The sequence below is a fragment of the Thermobia domestica genome, chromosome 15, assembly GCF_964235325.1.
Source record: "Thermobia domestica chromosome 15, izTheDome1.hap1.1, whole genome shotgun sequence".
NCBI lineage: Eukaryota > Metazoa > Arthropoda > Insecta > Zygentoma > Lepismatidae > Thermobia > Thermobia domestica.
In genome coordinates, this window is record NC_137468.1 from 191,884,232 (window position 1) to 191,903,323 (window position 19,092).

At 36.4% G+C, this 19,092-nt stretch overlaps 1 protein-coding gene across 1 annotated transcript; it reads left to right on the plus strand.

Annotated features, from left to right (window-relative positions):
• The first annotated feature begins 6,465 nt into the window (after window positions 1-6,465).
• Window positions 6,466-18,651, plus strand: vnc (GNAT family N-acetyltransferase vnc). Its single transcript, XM_081740611.1, has 2 exons — window positions 6,466-7,313; window positions 18,379-18,651. The coding sequence occupies exon 1, from the start codon at window positions 6,697-6,699 to the stop codon at window positions 7,255-7,257; it is 561 nt and encodes a 186-aa protein (XP_081596737.1). The 5' UTR covers window positions 6,466-6,696; the 3' UTR covers window positions 7,258-7,313; window positions 18,379-18,651.
• The last annotated feature ends 441 nt before the right edge of the window (window positions 18,652-19,092 follow it).

Sequence of the window (19,092 nt, forward strand, 5' to 3'; positions counted from 1 at the left end):
CATCCAAGAGGATAAATTGGGCCAAAAGACCAAACACGTGGTACAACGTATTGCTTACGTTTATATTTTGACAATTTTGTACCCCTAAAAGGGAACGAGGTGGACCACCCAAATTTATCATAATACATGTTAGGGTCCGGTACTATAATACCAAATGTTTAAATTGGGCAATTTCCAAAATTTAAGGGGTGGGCCAAAGTACCCCTCCCAAATTTTTAAAGGAGTGCACAAATATACCCATATCTTGTGAAAGGTAATGGACCCCTATACATGACCATATAACTATATAGGATAATAACACGTCATCAAAGGGGATAAAATCGACCAAAAACCAAGCACGTGGTACTACGTATTGCTTACGTTTATATTTTTGGCAATTTTGTACCCCTAAAAGGGAACGAGGTGGACCACCCAAATTTAACCTAATACATATTAGGGTCCTGTACTATAATACCCAATGTTGAAATTGGTCAATTTCCAAAATTTAAGGGGTGGGCCATGGTACCCCTCCCAAATTTTTGAAGGGGTGCATTAATATACCCATGTCTTATGAAAGGTAATGGACCCCTGTATACGCCCATATAACTATATAGGGTAATAATACCTCATCAAAGGGGATAAATTAGGTCAAAAACCCCCGAAATTTGAATTTTTGGCAATTTTTTACCCATGAAAGGGAACGACATAGACCCCAATACGGATAGAGGTACATACTATGGTCCTAGGCTACCACACCAAATTTTTAGATTTTGCAATTTCCAAAATTTAAGGGGGGGTGGTCCTATGTACCCCTGCCAAAATTTAGGGGGTGGGCCATGGTACCCCTGCCAAAATTTAGAGGGGGTGGTCCTAGGTACCCCTCGGTCATTGACCCCGGGCTAAGGTCATTGACCTTTGACCTATGACGTCACAAAAATTTTTGCTGACTCGGCGCAATATAACGGGACCACTACTACTATGAACCCATGGGACCCACAAAAGTTGGCTTATTACCTCTATTCAATATAATTAATCCACTTTGATTTATAAAATTTTCTGTTAATTAACCTTTATTCTCAGTTCCAGGTGATCCCCAAAAAACAGATTTAGCGTTAGCGTCCATGGTTAATATATATTCGTTGTTTGGGTTTTGTTGAATAATTTTCTGTATTTTATCAATAAAAATTCGAGTGTTCATGCTGAATTGAAAATCTGAATGTACTGAAATATTTGTTATATTTAAATGGCAAAGGGGATTAATATATCGTTGGAAAGTTCTCGACAAGATAAAAATATTTTGCCGAAGTTTCAAGTACCCATGTTGACCCCATCTAAAATTACAGAATTCATATTCCGTATCCATTTAAAATTTTTAAGTTGACCACACGTACCCCTATATGGAGTGTCTGGGGGTAAACCTATATCTCAAAATGCAAGTCCCTTAAAATAATTATGGACGTGTTTTTGCGTTTTCTCTACAGTCGTTTCGAAGATACACGGAGTAGCAACGGACTTCATGCACACGAAATGTGAATCCCTGCCATTTTGTATGAGGTCAAGATAGGAACTCGAAACCATCTAGATAATATTTCTCTTGTCGATACCTTTCTAACGATACGTTACTCGACCTTCTTTGCCATTTAAAATTTTTAAGTTGGCCCCACGTACCCCTATATGGGGGTGTATGGGTTGGACCTTTTATAGTTCAAAATTTAAGCCTCTTAAAATAATAATGGACGTGTTTTTGCGTTTTCTCATATTCGCAGTTGTTTCGAAGTACAAGGGATGGCAACGGACTTTATGGACAACCTGTATATATATATGCGTATGTATGTATGCATATGTGTCTATCTGTCACGCAGTTTTTTACGGCACGATTCGCCACTGGAAAGGACTGAGTGAGTGGAGGCGGAAAAGTAAAACAGAAAGTTACTGTTAGAAGACACAGATCCTAAAATTACCTTAACTTCAAACATATAAAATGCAAAGTTTATATAGTAGAAAAGCCAGCTGTTTTCTTATCAGTAAGTACGCCAGAAATTTTTACTTGGGGGGTGTTCAAAATAAAAGAGGGAGCTCTAAGAATGGTGATATACATTTTTAAACAAACTCAAAGAAAACAGCATTTTTGTTACGCAACTATTGCAATACTACTACTACTACTACTACTACTAATAATAATAATAATAATAATAATAATAATAATGCCAGCTTTTCGCAGTGGTAGGTTCAATAAAGGAAGTTCATACATTTGAGCATTTATTATTATTATTAAACTAAGTAATACAGTGAAACCTCTCAAAACGAACATCGGTGGAACACGGTTATTTGTCCGTAAATGATAGGTGTCCCTAAAAGGAAGGGTTCTCCCTCATAACACCACACCACACATATTTATGACATGAAAGAACAAGAAAGTTTGTCCTCTTATGAAGGTGTCCACTATTGAGAGACGCCCGTTAGAATTGGTATCACTGTATTAGGAATTAACCACCACTATTTTACCCAGTAATTACATATGAATTGATTACAAACGAATTATTGTAATTATTTTGCAAAATTCTGTCATTATTGCAACTATGTACAGTATTAATTACTAAACGAATGTGATTTCAGCAAGTTTTAGTGGGTGTTTTTTTTTTCAAAATATTAATATGGGAAAAAATTCACTCGTCCCATGCTGAAATCACATTCGTTTAGTAATTAATACTGTACATAGTTGAAATTTCATTATTTTAATATTTTAACCCTGTTGTTAACGTTAATTGTTGTAATATTATTTGATCTCTTAATATGCGCTCCTGTCCTTTCCTGGCTACGTTATTGGCTCTGAATATCTTACATAAGAAAATTATTCATTGATTTAATTGCTTTCCAGAAATCCAGTTTTTCAATTTACAAATATTTTGTATCTTTCTGTTTTATCTTTTTTAATGTAATTTTAATAATCCACTCAATGAATTTACATGAATAAAAATATACTTTACAAAAAATTAAGCTAGCGACAAATGCGTTCCTGCATAACATTAGACTCAGTCAAAGATATATATAATTCTTACTTCGTACGATCTCTTCATTTCTAAAAACGTTTTGACTACACCCTTCTAACTTCCGTCTGTTGATACACCACTTGCAGAGTAGCACTTACTAACTGAATCTGGTATAAGCTTATTACTATATTGTCACATTTTTCCTTATTGAGGAGGAGGTAGGTGAATGAACGCTCAAGACGTTGGCGATTTCAGTTATCTGCATCTATCCATCAACCTCTTTTCTCGGAAACGACCGCGGAGCCCAGGAGGGTAGGTATGAGCGGGTTTGTTTTTGTCAATTGTTTTGATCGGAACACCGCCTGAAACAATGAGGTCATGTGGTTCTCGAAGCGGTACATGAGAACGAGGTCGCTTCGTATTTTGAAGTGAAATAAATAAATAAGAATATTGCCTTCTTTCCTAAACGCTAAACCGTTTTTAACTTGTAATAAATAACATATATGATACTGATTGCTACAATTGGATTTGGGGGAGTATTCCTTTGCCATCCAGGGGTGTGTGTAAAGAAATTTGGCGGAGTGTCAGGGGGTGTAGATTACTCCCTGTTTGTTATATAGTCTGATTTTCACGAAGCTTTGCACTCCTTGTAAACAATGCAGACTGAAGTGCAGAAATGTTGCCAACTAATTGAACAAAAATAAATAAATAAATGCAAATTTGTGCTAAGAAATGAATGAACAAACTGAAGGGGAAAAACAATGAGGTTAAAAATAAAATGGCATGGGCTTGTGATAAGAGAATCAGGAACCATGTTTTCTCGTTTGCAGTGGCGTACGCAGTGCTCTCCTGAATCTTTGAACTACTATGTAAAAGCAGACACGCATCAGGAGGAAGAAGAGTAGAAAGTGCCAGAGCGTTCACCTCTGGCACATGGGGTTCCTGGTTCGATCCGAGTTCGCTCCAAATGAACCTTGTGATAGACAAACACCCTGTGCGTGGGTTTCCTCTGGGTCCTTCAGTTTCCTCCCACTTCCTTCATTCCAACATTTCATTCATATTTTCATCATCACCGCCTCCTTTAGCGTAACCTGCATAATCGTGGGGCGTAAAACTAAAAAAAAATTCATTTCAAAATTGAGCTCCTTGTACGTTTCAATTATAGGCGTGCGAGTGTTTGGAACAAGCAATTGTTCATTCTGCAAGAACTTGAAAACTACTGAATTTACTTATTTATTGAATAGAGAATTTATTATTTTATTTCCTTTGTTATATGTAATAAAATATCTATAAAATATATTTTGAATCCTCGTGACTTATCCTTTCATTTGATATCTAACAGAAAAGTTACGCCATAAACTAATATCAGTCATCAGAGTATGAAGACTCTATCGACATCTTATTCAACAAATTCCAAGATTTTTTTTTAGATTCTACATAGGAATAAAGACACATTACTTAACATGCACATAGTATCTCCTCTTAATTTCATTGCAGCCAGAAAAAAATAAGACTCAAAAGTTATGAACATTCCTATCCAATATTATAAAAATTCTTAAATGTTGAAGATTCCTGTGTACATTATTTCATTTCTGGCACCGAATATTCGGTTTTTGCATCTTTTAAATGGTCATTTATTCTCATCGCATTTTAAAAGCGCGATATACAAATTATAACTGAAAAAATTAGCCTCATATTACTTCGTAATGAATCACTAAAACAGGTTTTATCCTCTTTAACTTCTCTCTATCCCCATCACTCTCTCTCTCTCTCTCTCTCTTTTAATGACTATTTCCTCATCTCTAATGAAAGGTCAAACAAAGATCTGAAATACTATAAGGAACTTATTATTTTCAATAAGAACAGCCAGTTCACTTGATTTCTCTTTTTCATTTTCTTAGCCCATTTTCATGAAATGACACAACTCTTTGAACCATTCTTTGTGAAAAACTGAAAAATAACTATGAGTTAGCAACATTGAAAATGAGACTCATAACAGTTTATTCTTCCATGAGCAAATAGTACACAACAAATGCAATATATTATGGTAATTAATGTATTTGTTAAGGCACAGTAAGAACATTTAGGTTTCGACTCAAAGTATGTATCTATATACGATCGAAATCTTGAACCAAAATCGAATTTGTAAGAGAAAACTGTTACAACAAATGACAAAACACACGAAGTGCGCGCCACAATTTAAAGATGTCGCCCAAGGAAACCAGCAGGTTACCTGCTGCTCCGAGTTGCTCTGTTAAACATAAACAAGGCAAACCCGTAAGTGCAGAAGAAAAGCAAATACTTTATCAAACGATATCAACGTTGTTCAATTCACTTGAAGAAAATTAAGACCTATAATAGCTAATTTTCATGTTCTCATAGAATATTTATTTACTTACTTTGTAGTACTGAAGTTAGTATTTGTATATTTGCATGCTATACAATGTAAGAAAGCACATCAAGAAATTGAACTTAAGGGGGGAAAGTACCATCTGTTTTCACGGATATGCGTAATGATTTAGGTAATTGATGAAAAAGAAATTATCTCCCATAATGATAAATATGCTTGCTGTTACATACCAGCACCATCTCTTTATCGTTCAGTTCATAATTTGACATAACTCATTGTAATTTCATCTATAATTACAGTTTGGAGAAAAATAACAATGTTCAGTTGCTCTTAAAGGAGGGGGTATTATATAGTATTGGGTATTTTGCCTTATATTACGGCAATGGTGTGAGAGTGAGACGAGTAATGCACACCGCAGTAGCAGAAATTCATGCACGTGCTGCAGCAGAAATATTGCGGGAAACAGACGAAACAATTTCCTCTTCACCAATCAGCAAATAGTCTGCGCGCAGTGATACAACATCAAGTTACGCGGTTTGTTTTTGAAAGGTGCAAAGGACTGTAAAAAACGCTTTAGTTATATCGTAGGCACACTCACACTATCAGGCACCTTCCGTAACGGTTGGTATCAACGCAACGCAAAATGTTGCTATATTCGGCATATAATGTTTTTTGCTTTTTTGGGTTGTGTTGCTGTTTCCACAATTTTCGAAGAGAGGTACGGAATCTGGTCCCATGTCTGCTGGTCCACCTTATTACTACAATATAGATCTACGTTTTTTATAAATGAGTTGCTTTGACGTTACTTGTTTTGTGTACTATTCAATTGTATCTATAAGTTCTTTCTTTTTTAATGCTGGGCTGTTCATAGGTGCATCAGTAATTAATATTCTTTTTATACTTTTGTGTAAGAAATAAGAAGTAATGTAATAGAGGCTCTCATTCCGTATCACTTTTCGCGAAGTTACCACAACGCAATCCAAAGAATGTAAAACGCAATTCAAGTCCTACTCCTGTACCCTAAATTAAAACAAATTTTAAGGTTGTTTCAAATGCTATGGAGTGAAGGTGGAAGTTCCTAACATGTATTTTAATGCATATAGCGATAGATTGTTTGCATAGCTGGCAATATTGACCCTTTTATATTCTGTTTCAATGGTGAAAAGAAAAAGAAGAATTTGCGGAGACGGCGAAGAGGTAGAAAAAGGCAAGGCGGTGGAAAACAACTTTAGTGTTATGTATATTTCGTTTTTGTTTGCGTGATCAATGTTTTAAGTGAACAAGATCGTTCACGAAAAACCCAGATTTATACTTTTTACGTAGTCTTACTTCATTTCATTGTTCGCAAGTTGAAAATTAAAAGTTGTAGTTTGCAAAATGAATATAAGATGTGCGAAGCCGGAAGATTTGATGAATATGCAACATTGCAATCTTCTGTGTCTTCCAGAAAATTATCAAATGAAATATTATTTCTACCACGGTTTGTCTTGGCCTCAATTAAGTTACGTAGCAGAAGATGAGAAAGGTAAAATTGTCGGATATGTTTTAGCGAAGATGGAAGAAGACAGTGACGATGATCCTCATGGCCATATTACGTCTTTGGCAGTAAAGCGATCGCATAGGCGGCTGGGATTAGCTCAAAAGTTGATGGACCAAGCGTCTAGAGCAATGGTTGAGTGTTTTAATGCGAAGTATGTTTCACTGCATGTGAGGAAGAGCAATAGAGCTGCTTTAAATTTGTATACAAATGCCTTGAAATTCACGATATCCGAAATTGAGCCGAAGTACTACGCTGACGGAGAGGATGCCTACGCTATGAAGAGGGATTTGGTATCGTTTGCGGTTCAGAATACCATTACGCCAGCTGATTCTACAACATTTTTCGATTCCAGAAATACTGAAGACAGGAAAAAGCCGCCAGAAGATAGGAAGGATTGATTTTGTCCGTGTCAGAGCTAGCTAGCAATTGAGCTGTGACTTCGGATGTTACTAAGGTACAATCATTATATAGTAGTAAAGTATATGATACTAGTAAGGGATGGTTAAGTTTGCCCAAGTCGGGTTGGACGCACCTGAAAAAAGGTACCTGGGTTTTTGAATTTAATATGTTGTTGGTACAACCAAGTTGTTTCATACAGTTTCGGTTATTTATTTATTATCTTGTGGTAAACGTTCAGCAGAAGGGGCCCAGAAGTACGTAAAAAATACAAAATTTACAGGAGAAATGAAAAATGCAAATACTTAGACGTAACATATCCTAACCAAATTAAATTATCGTAATATTAATAGAAATTCTACTTTTTTTTCGAAATATGCTGGACCACTTCACTACCATAATCTAGGCTAACATACACTAAACTGGACTAACCTAATGTGAACAGAAACTACCGAGATTGGGACAAATTTTTTACAAAAAGTTGCTGGACCCGTTCTACTAAACATTGTTCGTGTGTTCTTCCACTATCTTCATTATACTTATACTCTCCATCGCTGACGCACCTGCTCTGACTCGGTTAGGCAGAGCATTCGTGCTTTCGGTGGCCGCCTAGCACAAGTTGGTTCGTGTTTTATGCCATATATCCACACTATATTTATAATGAACCCTCCCAAAGTTAGTTTTTAAGTAGGGTCCATGTTCCGTTAAGGGGGTCCAAAACTACACTGGACCCCCTTAAGCTAACCTAACGTAACCTAACCTACCATAATATAACCTATTATAACATTATATGGTAATAGTTAAGAACAGCTACTTCTCATCTCCCGTGCACGAGGATACATCTTACTGTTGCACTACCTAAACACCCTAAGTACAAGGGCAAGAACTCAGTCTATTACCTACTTTTTAACATCCTAGATAGTCAATGAATAATTCCTGAAAGTATGGCGTTTCTCGTCCTTTCCTAAATGGGAAGTACGGCTCCTTAACTATAACCCATTATATTATGTAATGAAACGGAAATCAATAGAAAGAAGTGGTGTCAAAGACACTGGACCCCCTTAACGGAACATTGACCTTAAGTAGTAATGGAGCTCCTTATTTAGCGTATGCTGTGCTAAGAGAAATACAAAACTCCAATCTAACCTAAGTGTGTCAAAATTTGGTAGAATCGTCTGCTCGAGTAATGCCAAATTCAGAATGTACAGAGTGAATGACTTGTTATCTTAGTTTGAGATTATGAATGAACAAATTTCAGAATGGTGTACGTTTATATTTGAAATGGGAAAATTTCGAGAACATAAGGGTCTCGAGCATACGAATTATTGATTTAGACCCTCCTTGGCACAAATCTGGGCCTAGGGATGTTTCTTTGTAATTATTTATTGTAACGCGGTGTGGAACGAGGAATATGCGATATACAGGATCGAAATTCGAAATTTACGTTTATTTATTTGGGAGGCGCGGGTGATGGATACAAAGGAGGGGGTGTTATAAGGGGCAACATTCAAATAATGTGCTATGAATAAGTGTTCATTTCAAATATGGTGTGGAAATGGATCTCCTCCAACTCGTTTCATGCCTTCAGGACCGTGTATCTTGTTTTTGTCTAAAGGTAGAAAACAACCAGCCATGCGGGCCTTCTAAGCCCCTTCGATCGTTCAGCTACATTTTGTAAAGGAAGTGACAGTGGAGATCTTATATGTGTATTGGGAGAGAAACTACAAGATACCCTGAGAAAGTAGTGAGGCGGTGTAAAGTTCAAATTCGACACTATCCTGCAAAACGTCTGCGCAATTTGAACATTCTTGGTACATGAGTAGACCTGGGGAATAACAATAAATTACGATCAGATTCATGTGTCAAAGTGTAGGAAAGAAAACCAAGAACTGCACCTCGGATAATAATAAAATGTCGACTCATAGACCGACTGCTCTAACGGAATCTGCCTGTGAATTCTTACGGGAAGGTTCTAGAACACAGGTCTTTCCATAGAAGTTGATATCTAGTTTGGTTCCTTTGTGTGCCAAAGTTTAATGTTTAATTCACATAGTACTGCGGAGCGAGCGTTAGCTAGTGAAGGCGGGTTAGAGTCCCGCAGGGCACGTTGTTTTTGTCTTTATGGCAGCTAAATGACATGGGGGACATGTGTTCTAGAACCTTGCCAATTCATACTAAGAGCCAATAGGTGCGAGAGGCCTTCGAGCTCTTACTGGATATCAAATCTGGGTCTTCCGCGCCCAAGTTGCATTCACTAACTTCATAGCTATGAAGGAGTTCTGGTATCTATTACTTATGCGATACAAACTTGATAAAGTAACAAATAGTTGCTGAATTAGAGATGCAGTTGCAGGGTATTATTTGTTTCTCCTGTAGTGATTACGTTTCGTTATTTGTAACTGCGATATAGTCATGGCTATAAGTACAGATCTGGTGTATGGCATAAAAAGTACAGTATATGAAGCATGTACCAACTTGTGCTAGGTGGCCACTAGAAAGCACGACTGCTGCCTAGCCGAGTGAAGGTAGGACCGAAGCAGTAGCGAGAGGGTGCATCCGTAGGGAGCAGGCGCGCCAGAGACGGTGGGTATATGCATAAGCAAGGTCGTTTACTACGAGTGACCTGCATGTCACAGTACCGGCTCTGGAGCCGTCACTGGATTTGGGGGATATACTAAATGCCATCTGAGATAAGCATGATGTGATCTATAAAACTTATGAGTTCAAAATGCATCTACTTTGTGTAAGTTGGCCACTTTTCAATGAAACCGATGGTAATACTCAACATAGACAGACTTTTTTACTGTATTATCAAATGAAAACTTGATCGCTGATCTAGTAGCTAATGCGCCTTTGTTGCACGTGGTCCCAGGTGTAAGTCTGTGTTGGTATGAAAGTTAAACACAATATATTGGTTTGGTTGAATTTACTTGATTTAAGTTTCACGTCTCGTTCAGCAGCGAGGATATATGAGACGTGAACCTACTGATTAACGTGAAATCCGAAGGACATGAGCTACCACCAGGAATCGAACCCGTGTCTCTCACGCCACAGGCGTGTACTTAGCCACGAAGGAGCTCAGTGTTGGTTCGGATTTCACCTAAAACTATAGGTGCAGGTCTCATGTAGCCTGGGTGCTGAACTTCCGAAAGCAAACAAACTTTGAACACACAGAGGCACAGGTCTCATATACTAGAGTAGAAGTAGTAGTAGTAGTGTCATGTGTACACTGGTTAAAGGAGTTTGGTTTGTATTACGTGCACCGGTTAATATTGAATTTGTAGATTTTTACCACTTCCGGTTTCAGAAGTGGAGATGAAATATTTTCTTTGGACGCTTAATTGATTTGCGAAACACATCTTCTCGGTATCTATTATCGTTTCTGCTACTTCCCGTTTGAATAGAGGATTAAAAGAGAAGTTGGTACAGGTTCTTAATGCTGTCTCTCTCTCTTTTTTTTTGTTTGTGTGTGTGTGTTTGTCTCGGACGGACAGATACAGATACATAGAAAGAAGATAGGGGAAACCGTAACTGCTTAAAAATTGAAAATGTAGAAGAAATCATTATCAACTGGTGAACAGATAATTGTTGTAAATTAGAACAGTGGTGTAATCTTCAATTATAAACAAAATTTTTAAAATTTTTTGCCCCAAAGGAACTTAAGAACTTATAAAAAAAACAACAACTCGAAAAGCATCCCACCCCCCAAAAAAAAAGAAAAAAAACATTGGCTTAGTTTTTTTTTTTTTTTTAATTTAATATGTTGTTATTCATTTGCGACATGTTCAGTACGCGTCGTCGATTGTTGCTGTTTGTGACTATCAGGAAAGCGTAAAATATTTTAAAGTTTATCAAGAATTCATGTCTTTATAGTAGGTCTATGATCCATAGATTTGTTTCCTTTTAGAGTTGCATTGTAACAAAATACTACAGATGTTAATTGCTCTACCATAGCACAAACTTTCACATTCTTGCAGCTATCCACTGTTTAATTGGTTCTTCATTTCTTTGTATTAATACTACATTATTACTTTCTTCCCGGCGGGAGCTCATGTGGTTCGGATTCCACGTTAATCAGTAGGTCCACGTCTCATATAGCCTCGCTGCTGAACGGGACGTTAAACTCAAAATCAACTCAACTACATTATTACTTTCATTTGAGCGAAATTTCCAAGACGGTTTTTCAATGTCTCATAAGAAACATCGTGCAGAAGATTAATTTTGGACTTTTATTAACCTAACATTACATTCGTAAGTGTAAAGACAGGGATTGTTTAAGTACAGAAGCTATATTCACTGTATTCAAGTAATTTTACATTTTCAAAAGGTTTACCGAGACGGAGTATAACTTCTTTACAAGAAGCTTTCTTCGGAACTTAGCTTTTGATTTTTGTTTCTGTTGTTGATTTACGTTGCATTAACCTAGTACTAGAATATTACTGAATGTTCAAATCATCCAATCCTACTTACATATTCTATGAAACGAAAATTCGCCAAAAGTATCTCAATTTCGTGGAAAGGATTAAGTCGAGGTTTCGTAGAATTTTGATTACAGGTTTACAATAGTGGTCCACCTGTATCATTCAGATACCTTTCCTTTTTTTTAATTAAATACTCATAACACCTTAAGAATTGTATTTTTTAGATTGGATTGCTTTCCATGGTGCATATTGACTTTAGAGGAGCTATAAATACAGTTTTTTTTGGTAAAGTTCAATGCAAAATCCCTAAAAGAAACTTTTGTGTATCTTTACAAGGACGCCACCTGACTGTTGTATGCAGATTTTTAATACCCTTGCAGACATGTGTCCTAAACTGTGTACATGCAAAATTATAGGACCGAAAACCACTTACCAGCGTTTGGTAGGGGATCACTGCAAGTAATATTTCTTTCTATTTTGGTTCAAGGCAGACAGAATCTGTTGAATAAGCGCGTGAACATAGACGAATTACGAAAAACATATTAATCTGTGCTAGGTGGTTATTATAATATCGCTTTATATTTCTTTCACCATAGGAGAAAGGTATTCTACATTAAGTACGAGTTATTCAGACTTCAACACAGACACAATCTGGCCCATTTTGTTAGGATTATCTAACACTCACTGTGTCCTGGGAATCATAATCGGATTGTAATGTTCTTGGTATGATTTCTGTAGCAATCGTACTGCCTTTGACAGTAAAATAGTATTTGAAAACTTCGGCTTCACAAATGTTTTTTACAGTTTATGCAACTTTGTCCTTTTAACAATATAAGGCAGTCTCTTTACACATGATCTGCAAAGTTGTGAGTTAGTATATGTAGTGATTATATTAATTTTAGTGTTCCCTTTGATAGAAGGATTAAGTTGTATAAAATGTAAAAATATTTGTGAAACCTAAGCTCTTCATTAATTTCTGTCTGTTGGAAGGCAACAGGGTTTGTTGCCGAAGTCACTCTAAAAATATAACAACCCATTTAGGGACACATTATAAGTGAGTGTTAGTTAATTTTACGGTTTACACATTACAGTATACATGCACACAGTTCTCTAGCTTACTTTGTACATGAGTGTTTAAGTCCCTTACTATTTTGTAAATTTATGACACTTCCAATTTTTGGCAGCTCTGTTTCCTTTAATTTGTTTTGATATTTGAGCACGAGGTCTGGTAATTTAGCCATTACGCACGTTTCCACCATCTACATAATATAGACTATTAGCATTCTACGTACTTATCTCTCACCAGGTTTGGCTGGTTTAAACCAGCTTTTTTTTTTTTTTTTTTCAAAAAAAAAAAAAATTTAAACCAAAAAACGAAAAATGTTCGTAAAAGTGTAACATTTGTGGGGTATCACGTTTCACTCCCGTATATTATTCCTATTATATTCAGACCTAAATTCCCCATTCATTACTCAAAGAAATTATACTACAAATGCACCTTTTATATATATCTATATATATATATAAGTTTATAAATATTTCCTTTGTGATTTTTTTTATAGATTGTTATTATTGTTATACAATTGCAGTCAAAGAAGAATTCTAAATATTGTTTCATTTTAATAATGTTTACTACTCATAAAATACATCGAAATGACGTACTTTTTTGGGGGGGGGGTATACATACCCCACGAGAGGCATTTATTGCAGTCAGAATCTATTTATGGTATCTATGTATAAATGGGTCAGAGCCAAAGTAGATTTAAATAATTCGTATCTTTATTCACTTTTCTCACTGATATGCAAATTAAGTCGTCGTATTTCTTTCAGTTGAACTAATATATGTCGTAGTGAACTAACTTGGACTAATTTAGTTCTGTACTTTGCAGTACTTTGAAATTGTCCATACGTATAATTCTGTATAATGGTTTCACTTTTGCAACTGTTTAACTTTTTGTCCTTCTGAAATGACTTGGCAATTATATTATGAAGATTAATACAAAGCAGGGTTGGCTGATTTAAATCAAGGTGGTTTAAACCAGCTGTTTAAAAAAAAAAATGGTTTAAACCAAAAAGAAAAACAAGAACGAAAAATGCTTTAAATCGTATGAACTTCATGGTGACGTTACCACATATCAAACCATCTGCATTAGTTTTATCTCCTTTCACCTTTTAATCAACGTGTCCCATGTTCAATTCTCGGTCGAACCACAACCCTTCTTTCATGTGTAAACCAAGTAGCGGTTTGGACGTCACTTTAAAGCGACAGTCTTCTTTATAACCTCGGTATTACATAAAGATGTTAAGCCTAAACATACGAAACGAAGCCAAATTGTATATTTTTGCTTGCCTGAATGCTTGTTGTTTTATAAAGAAGCAAAGGTTGCCTAAATGTATTGGTAGACATTGGCAAAATTTATCGACTGCCTACGTAGCTCCCAACATTAGCTTGGATTGGACTTCGTTTTAATTTTATTGAATGATATCTACATACTAAATTTGTAATTTAATACCTCAGTTTTAGTGTACTGATTATGATACGTTGACCTTAGATTTTACATGCAAAGGAATAACAAGATTTGCTTTGCATTTAAAGTAATAACAGGATTTTCCCAATGGCTAACGAGCGAGTTTCCCGATTTATATGTAGTTCTGTATAATGGTTTCGCTTGTGCAACTATTTATCTTTTTGTCCTGAAATGACTCTTGACAATTATATTAACTAGTATGTAAAGATCAGTAGAACGTATGTTTATTAGGAGTCCTTCGTGAGTGAGTCGGCAGACTCAATGTATTTGTGGCCAATTAGTCCCGGTTTCGAGTCCAAATGGAGGGCAATTTCTCTCGGATGTAAGCCGGGAAGCTGTTTGGATCCCGCTTTAAGCTTGTAAGACCCCTTCCAGCATAACCCTATTGTTGCATAATAACAGCAAGGCAAAATAAACTTATTTCTGTCCATATCTAATATAAATACATAGAGGAAATTATTTAAACCAAAAAAACCGTTTTTTTTTTTTTGTTTTTTTAAATAAAAACCATGGTTTTTGCCAATCCTGATACAAAGTTTTTTAATCAGGAGTCCTTCCTGAGTGAGTCGGCAGACGTGGCCAATTAGTACCGGTTCGAGTTTAGATGATGGAGGACAATTTGACATATATGTAAGCTGAGAAGCGGTTTGGTTCTCTCCATATGTGATATAAATACATAGAGCAAATTATTTAAACAAAAAAGAAAAACTGGTTTAAACCCCCTCAAAAACGGGCTTTTTGATTCTTTCAATAAAAAGCATGGTTTTTGCCTACCCTGTCTCTCACGCATTTCTGTGATTGCGTATCCTGAATTAACACACTGGCTTCACTTTTCGCATACTGTGCACTCAGGTTTTCTTACTGAGAATTCCTTGGTTGATATCTTCAATTTTCCTTCCTCTGTGTTCCATAACTGGATTCTCACATACTTCCATTACTTACACACTGCTCTCTCTATATATATATGAGGATTAAATCCACTGACTCACTCACTCATCAGATTTATAAAAATAATAATAACAAAGACAGAAATTTTGTATAAATGGTCTTGCACCCTAAGATTCAGATAAGGCAGAATTTTACGAGATGCGACCTCTAAATGGAGATTTCTAAATTTCTTTTAAAAAAATGTTTTCCAGATCTCTGAAACTACGATAGAATAAATGTCAGTAAGCCTATCTTTGTACCGCGATAAATGTCCTATTATTCGTGAATTATTTCGATCCACTCCATGGTCTTCGTCACTATCATATCTGCTTGTGTAATTTGTCAGATTTTCCAGATTAAGTGTATTAATATTTTTGTAATATATGTCCTATAGCTTGAATCAGTATGTACCACGGTTAAACTTTGAAATTTTACTGTAAAAATAATCTTCTACCTTCAACTGTATATATATATAAAGGTTGTCCAGAAAGAACAGACATTTTGAAATAAAAAAGTAATAGAATGAATAAACCAAATTGTATTATATACATTTGAAAGATACACTCTTAAGCTATTTTTCAACATAATCGCCATGCAAATTAAGGCACTTTTCAATATCGTCGCGGTAGAAATTGCCGTGTGTGATTTTAATCACTGGCTTACACCGGTATGCAGTTATGCGTCAGTATCAAAACGTTGTGTAGCGAGCCATGTCTTCATCGTTGGGAAGAGGTGATAGGCGCCCGGCGCCGAATCCGGACTGTATGGGGGAAAGGGGGTGATCAAACACTTCCCGTGAACTGGAGGTCCTCATCGTGAACATTAGAACGACCATTTTTAAAATCAATACACCAATATCTCACTCATTATTCCAAGTCCGTACACTTCACACAGTTGGCGATGGATTTCAATAGTTTTGTGTGTGTGTGTGTGTGTGTGTGTGTGTGTGTGTGTGTGTGTGTGTGTGTGTGTGTGTGTGTGTGTGTGTGTGTGTGTGTGTGTCAACAAAACTCTAATGACAGAACTCACCTCGCAAGAGGTGGAATTCTCTGCTGCAGATCGCATTGTAGCATGTCACAGAAAGCACAGTAAGAGCATCAGAGTCCTCACGGTACCACAGCTGGATGCGTACTGAGTGTGGCAACGTTCCGATATCAAGATGGTGACTCTAGCCCCGCCCACTGCCGCGATAAACCAAAACTTCTGGTACTTTCTGAATAGCCCTCATAAGACGCTATTTTGAGAAATCCTATCTGGGAGGAGGGTAGAGGAGGGACAGTTCATTTTTGATGTATCTTACTAAAGGAAGAAGAAGTTAAAGCGTAAGCATTCATGTAACTCAGTAAAATCGAACTTATGAAACCAGAAGAATGTATTTTTCAGATACATAAACTTTATTCTTCCCGAGCAAAAATGGAGCATTTTGCTAGTATTACATATTTGTTGTGTGGATTTTACATATAATGCCAACCCCTCTCCCCCCTCATTGTCGAATTTTGTGTAGCTTTTTGAAAATCTTAAGAATATATTGGAGGAGTTATGAAATTCTCACATTTCGAGCGGACAGCTTAAACTTCACGTACTACTACAGAGCCATTTCGTTTCAGATCGACTCTTAGAGATTGCAGTGATACTTTATATTCTGACCTGTACTATTAGTGTGTGAAGCAAGTGGAAAGCTCAAGGTGATTTGTGAACCGGTTTGGGAATTACAGGCCCCTTAAATTCAGTGTTGTCACTTTCAGTGATACAGAGATCTCAGTTCTACGTTGAACTACAGAATTCCCTCCCGGTCTAGAAAAATACCCTTTTCAATTGAGTTGGTAAATTTTCGTGTTTTCAGCCAAATTAAGGTTCTTTGTTTCTAATTTGTTTATTTTATAGATCGACAGAGCAGTAAGCGGGTCGTGGCCACAAATAAAACAAGGCATCAAAACATCCCTTGCTAGCATGGTTACCAACTACAGAATATATTTCAGTAATCTAGTTCCCGAGAAAAATACCATCCACGTATTTTTGTTTGATCGAATGTCGTGTGAAATGTACGAGAATTTTGAAGTATTATTCAATACATTATTAATTTAATAATGTTGTGCAATATTTAATACTGTGTTTAGAGGGAATTTGAGAAATTTAGTAGGATGACTGGTAATTGATGGGCAATTGTATTTTTCGCCAATAACATTGATTTATAATCCGTGGGTCCGCGAAACGATAGTTTTTACTACAGATGGACGACCCTAAAATTTGAACCCAAGATTTCAGCGATTTTCCAACCAGAATGCTAAATTCTAACTTGTTCTACGAAGTATACATATCGAGTACACAAAACAACTCGGTATCGATTGCGGACACTAAAGATAATGTCACTAAGACCACACGACTCGTTCCATTTAATTACTCGTGTAGTTTCACGGTCTGTCACTAGTATGACAATTGATCGTACTCGAATTTCGAATGTTTCCATGAACTGTATGACAAGGAGTTGTCAGTGTTTACCGGGACCGGCCTGGGAACCAGACAGATTGACTGAGAGTTAACAGATTTTGGTTACAAATACTTTTGTCCAGGTCCCAGACGAAACGGTTTTTTCAAAATTCGAACCAGGGGGCGTTTACCGGGACATGTAGTAGAAAATGACCGATATGAGTGTCGAATACATAGTTTTCGCGGTCGGTGAGATCAATGATTAAACTCCGATCGCATTAACTTCCAAATTCACCCTATTTGGCTGCGGACCGAAAGGAGGGGATACCGAGACATGTAAAAGCAATCCAAAATGACCGATATTAGTGTCAAATCCATAGTTTTCGCGGTCGCTGAGATCAATGGTGACACTTGCATTAGCGATGACTTGCAAATTCAGCTTTCATTGTATGCGGGCCAGGGGTCAGCAGGGGAGGGGGAGTACGAAGCCATCTAAAAATAGCCCAAATAATTTGACCTATATTAGTGTCAAATTCATACTTTTCGCGGTCGCTGAAATGAATGGTGATACTCCCACAGGCGTTCACCTCCAAATACAGCTCTCATGCGAAGAATGGGTATATTCAACTATTATCCGAATAAATGCTGATCTCTTGTTTGGTAAGTAAAGATGATATGATGTGATGAGGTACTAACGTCTTTCTTGCACTAGCATATTACTTAGAAAACCTCTAGAGTTACATGTGAAAGTATAAATCTACAATCTCATCACAAGTATTTTCATATCCGTAGTAATTGTTTATTATTGTTCTTTTTGCAGGTTGTATTAACGAGTGAATGGCATGAAACTCATGAATTCCTTTGGAGAGCCAATCATAGTGTAGGTGTTAAGAGTTGAGCACGAAGGATCCAAGAATTGGTGCCAGTGAAATTCCTGTTCTTCTCTTTGTTGGACTTGACAAAAGCGAAAATTTAAAGCAACCTTTCTGTATATTATTTGAGAAAACATTGAAACGTGTTCTTAAAGACTAGTTTATTTTCATGAAACAACTTGCAGTGTGTCACAGGAAATAAATCGTCCTTGCCAAGTGTATTGTTTTTATTTTATTTTATTTCTTTGTGTATTATTTTTAATGTTAAACTAGTAGTTCATCAATCACGTTTTCACATTGTTTTTTCAAAACTCCACGAACAGAAAGATCAGCTTTACATTTTTTTTTTTTGTATGTATGTATGTATGTATGTATGTATGTGTGTGTGTGTGTGTGTGTGTGTGTGTGTGTGTGTAATTGTAATAAAAACCACAGCAAGCTTATCAATGAACTGAATAGGTACGTACTCCCCCCCCCCTCTAAATTCTTACAGATTGTTTTAAGAATATATACTAAACATCGAATTTTCGCTGACAGCTGAATTCTCAAGACGTATACAAGCGAAAATCGATGTTTAATATAATTTTATAAACAATCTATAACAATTTGGAGAAGCAAAAGTGAGTGATTTTTAATGTATAGTGGCAGAAGGCGGAGTACAA